Genomic DNA, 5,063 nt, shown 5'->3' with positions numbered 1-5,063 from the left:
CCAGTAGAACTTGACTAGTTTGGTAAATCCGATTTCGTATCAAACGACAACTCGAATCCTTATGGGGTTGCTGCTAGCCTGGCTCTGTTCCGTCGTCTATATATAGACTCGCACGGCTTTGCAGACTGCAGTATACGCGGCCTCAACAACTTACCAAAGTTTGCTTCGTCATCGTCAATAAAAAACAGAGAGAGAAGAAGTTACGAGAGATCATGACGAAGATGGAGCTGATGCCCCTCATGGAGGGGAGAGAGGAGATCGAGCAAACCCTGAGCGAGATCGACAGACGAACCCCGGATGCCCTCCGCTCTGCGTTCCGCCTCGGCTACCGATCTCACTCGTCTTCAAGCAAGTACCCAGATATGGACGCCTTCATCGCCTCCGTGCTGCCGCCGCCTGTTTCGAAGGACGAGATACCGTCTGCGCGGGTTGATTGTTTCTGCGACGTGAACGCATCGAGGGCACTGAAGATGGACTGGGCGTCGTGCTACCTGCCGCACAACGACCACGACGCGCACTTCGGGGTTGCCGACCCCGGCGTCATCGGCGTGGCGGACGGCGTCGGCGCGTACAGCGCGAAAGGCGTGGACGCGGGCGCCTTCTCTCGGAGCCTCATGGCGAGCGCCCACCAAGACGCGCTGGAGACGGCGCCCAGGCCCATCTGCCCCTACACGCTGCTGCAACGGGCCTACGAGGGCGCGGCCTCGTCGGACGTGCAAGGGGCGTCGACGGTGGTCCTTGTCTCGCTCGTCGGGGACACCCTCAGGTGGGCTAACATGGGCGACAGCGGCTTCGCCGTGCTCCGCGGCGGCGCGATCGTGCACCGCTCGCGGCCGCAGCTGGCCCGCTTCAACTGCCCACTCCAGCTCGCCGCCAAGGGCGCCGACAGCATCACCCAAGCGGAGGTGGGCGAGACCCCGGTGAGGGACGGCGACATCGTCGTGGTGGCCACGGACGGGCTGTTCGACAACATGTTCGACGCGGAACTCGAGCGCGTCGTGCGGATGGGCACTGCGCTGAGCTTCTCGCCCAAGAACATGGCGGACATCATTGCCGGCATCGCCTACGAGATGTCGTGGAGCAAAGACAAGGACTCGCCCTTCAGCGTCGGTTACCGGAATTACACGGGGACTCAACGGTGTGGCGGAAAGGAGGATGACATCACCGTCGTCGTCGCCTTCATCGTCTCCACTCCGCGGGTGGGCGTGGACAAGGTTGAAGACGATGATGCAGCATTAAATTCTGACTGGATGGATCAAGTTAAGAGGAGCAAAGTTGCATACCAACTTAAGAACGTACCGGGGCCATCTCTCGCTGCAAAAAGCGATTCCGAGCACAGTGGAAATCGGCGTAATACATTGCAGCGTTCCAATTCCGGACCGATTTCTCGTGCCAGAGGTCGTTGGTATTAGAGCACACACTCAAATATTGTACTTGCTTCGTTTCTAAATATAAATCTTTTTATAAATTCTATTACAAACTACATACGGATGTATATAAACATATTTTACAATATGAATTCATTCATTTTGCTCAATACGTAGTCTTTAGTAAAATCTCTAAAAAACTTATATTTAGGAACGGATGGAGTACACTGTAATATTGGTATTAAAACGTCCGTTTCATGAAAGCACTAGATCATTAATGGCGTTGCTGTGTCCCCATTTTGAATGTTGTATCATAAACTTGGGAGTCCATAATTTAGAATGAGTTGAAAAAAATCTAGAAAGAATGAACTGAAAAGAGTAGGAAAACATGTCTTCCAGAATTGTGTAGAAACTTCGTACTTCTATTTAGGAAGAACAAAGTGGAAAAAAATGAATACATCCATGTAAAAACATAGAAAAATGCACAAAAAGTACAACAAGTAATGATTTAAGATAGTGAGCAAATTTATAGAAATCCAAATCTGAAATGCAATGCAAGAGAAGAAGAAACAAAGACTTGACAAAGAATGTCATATATAAAATGCATAAAAAAGTACAGCAAATAATGATCTAAGATCGGGAGCAAATGTACAGAAGTCCAAATATGAAACATAATGCAAGAGGAGAAACAAAGACTTGATAGAATGGGAAAGAAGAACTTCTTAAGTCTAATATCCAGATTTGAAATCTGACGTCGTATCTACTTCTCCATGCACCATAAGAAAGTACCAAATATGAAGTTGATGAAGGATCCATGTCTCAAATTTATGATCTGCTAGACATCCACAAGGCTTAACTGGAATTTAGAAACTAAATGAGAACGACCAAAACAGTTGAATGTCAATATACAAAAGTATGTAACAGCAAAGGTTGCCATTCTCATTCTGAATCCATTGCAGTTTGGGTCTCGTAAGAAACATGCATTTTTACTGCTAAAAGCACACACCAGCAAGAAATGTGTTAGCATAACAATATTCAGTTGTTGATCCTGCTTTCCAGTGCATCAACAACAAATTGAATCAAAAAATATACACCATTCGTGGCAACAAAAACATTGTGGTCTAGCATCTCAAGGAAAAAGAAGCCACATTTATTCAAAAAATAATAATTCTCGTGATTTTCATTGGTTTCCACCGAATGTTGGTTTCCGTATGATGTTCTCCCCATGCAAATATGCTACTCCCTCCGTTCCTAAATATAAGTCTTTCTAAGAGTTTCACTAATAGACTACATACGGATGTATATAGACATATTTTAGGATATAGATTCACTCATTTTGCTCCGTATGTAGACACCTAGTGAAATATCTTAAAAGACTTATATTTAGGTACGGAGGGAGTAGAGCATAAAGAATATAAGGAATCAGTTCATACACTTGAGGAAACAAAGGCTACAAGAATCAAAATGTTGTCTAGCTTCAAGATTGTCAAGCTATTTACAACCTAAGTCACATCAGCTTGACCTGTGCAGATGTAAGAAGTCTTGTCTTTAACAACATTGTATAGCGTATACAGTTTAAGACTGAACTATTTGCTATTGCGACACTTCCCTAACATAACCGTAAAGTAAGTCATTCCTATTCACTTTGTTTTTGTAGAAACTGGGAGTTGCCATAGTACTGTTATTCTATGAACATTAGTGTCTATTCTTTTCACTTCACTCTTCCTAGATGCCCATTCCCTGAAGATTACCATGTCCATCGGTAGAAATTAATTAATGTAACATCAGAGATCATAAATAACAAGAGAAAAATAGCATGGGAGAAAAGAGGGAGAAGATCATTGACCATAGAGGGCATACATGCAGACTTGCAATATATTTTGGGATGAAGGATAGCAAATCAGCACAATGCAGACAAGCTGCACGTGTGGAGGTGTCACCTTCAGTTAGAGAGAATTATGTTCACCCTTGCATTGAATTGATACAATGGTACACTTATATACAAGAGGTACACTCACCCCTATAAGTTAGGCACGCAGGCCATGTTGATCCTAGATTAGAGGAACTACACATATACATGTACAGGTATTCTAACACCTTCATCTGGTGCATCGTGTGTTGCTGCTTTGGTCCTAAAAAAATATGCAATGGTGCCTAAGATTACTTCATGCACCATCGTCTCCCTCCAGCGCTCACCCCCGTCACCGCGAAGGTCTGTGTGGAATGGGAGGAAATGTTCGATGGCTGTTCATCCGAGACCGAGTGTTCCAGTATAGGCGAACAAGAGGGCCTCATTAATCTGTAATCGGACCTGTGTTGGTGTATGTGGTGGAGCATCATCATAGAACTTCCTAAGAAGCCGGTAGCTCATGATGGTCAGCATCGCATCTGAGTTCAGGTACCATATAAGCTGTTGCACCTTGTCCAGCTTCCGGGACAACTTCTGGGTGATGTAGAAACCGCAGACAATGCACCTCTCCAGCTGGCATTCGGTGACGGCCTCGAGCGCATAGTGAGTATCTCGTCAAGCGCCTCAATAGCGGCTGTCACCGTAGAGTCATCCAGCTGCTCGGTGTTGTTCTGGTGGTGCGAGGGCATCTTGTTGAGTATCTCGACGCGCCTCGTGATGTTGTGGCAGCCCTTCTTGTTCTGCTAGACAGTGCTGGCTGCGTCCTTGATTTCAAGCGAGACCCGATGATCCTTATCACGCTGCCCATGGCATCGACCATCTTGATCTCAGGGCGCGAGTAAATGGGGGAAAATCAATCAAATAACCTGAGAAACAGAGAGAAAGATTAGTGTGACTCTGTTTCGAAAAACAAACAAACTGACAAAGCAGCAACAACCTGGCTAGGTAGCTAGCTTCTTGGATGAGAAAATTGGATATTTGCCACTTTCAATACCTGACTTCGCAAAATTGCCACTTTCACTGTTGGCCTCGCAAAATTGCCACTCTGCTCGTTGGATCCTTGATTACCATACCACTTCCCTCTTTTTAGTGATTTTTTTTTATCCTTTTACATTTATAAGCACAGGAAAAGACCAAACTACACCTGATTATAAGTTCACGTAGTATCCACGTTCTAATTAATACAGAGCGCACCTGCCGCTGAGAATACGTGTATGCCGTCGATCTCCTCGACACAGAGGACGTCGCGTGCCACCAATCGCCTATACACAGCGGCCGTCGATCTCGTCAACGTCGTGCGCCGCCGATCTCGTCAACGTCGTGCCACCGATCTCGTCGACGCTCTTGTCAACGTCGTCTGCCGCCGATCTTGTCGACACCTTATTCATGGATTCTGGATGGTATAATGCTTCTATTACTTCCACTTTCTGCAGTTTTGAGAGATGAAAACAACATGTCAACGTGTCCCAGGATCGGTCGGTTGTTTTGGTCAAGATAATCATTCTGCATAGTAAAAACCCGAAGTCGTATCCCAAACTTGCAATATCTCTAATGAAATTTGACAGTTGAGCTAAAGCCGTAGTTCTAAAATCAATTCGTCCCCCGCCTTTGCTCTGTATCATGTGAGTATGGAAACTAATTGTGATGCATTGCCTGAACTGCTCCCTGCTAGGTGAAACGCTAGCCTACATCTACAGTTTACATCTTTTTCTTCATACTGATAGCCTGTATGTAAATCAAGAAAGGGAGGACAAGCGGTCATTGTTATCTGGCATTGATGGGCTGCC

General features: G+C 45.7%; 1 protein-coding gene across 1 annotated transcript; it reads left to right on the top strand.

The window, feature by feature from the left end:
- The first annotated feature begins 221 nt into the window (after positions 1–221).
- LOC123396970 (putative protein phosphatase 2C 24) lies at positions 222–1,412 on the top strand. The gene has a single exon (XM_045091710.1). The coding sequence runs from the start codon at positions 222–224 to the stop codon at positions 1,410–1,412; it is 1,191 nt and encodes a 396-aa protein (XP_044947645.1).
- The last annotated feature ends 3,651 nt before the right edge of the window (positions 1,413–5,063 follow it).

Source organism: Hordeum vulgare, chromosome 1H (assembly GCF_904849725.1).
Source record: "Hordeum vulgare subsp. vulgare chromosome 1H, MorexV3_pseudomolecules_assembly, whole genome shotgun sequence".
Classification (NCBI taxonomy): domain Eukaryota; kingdom Viridiplantae; phylum Streptophyta; class Magnoliopsida; order Poales; family Poaceae; genus Hordeum; species Hordeum vulgare.
This window is presented reverse-complemented; position numbering and strand designations above follow the sequence as displayed.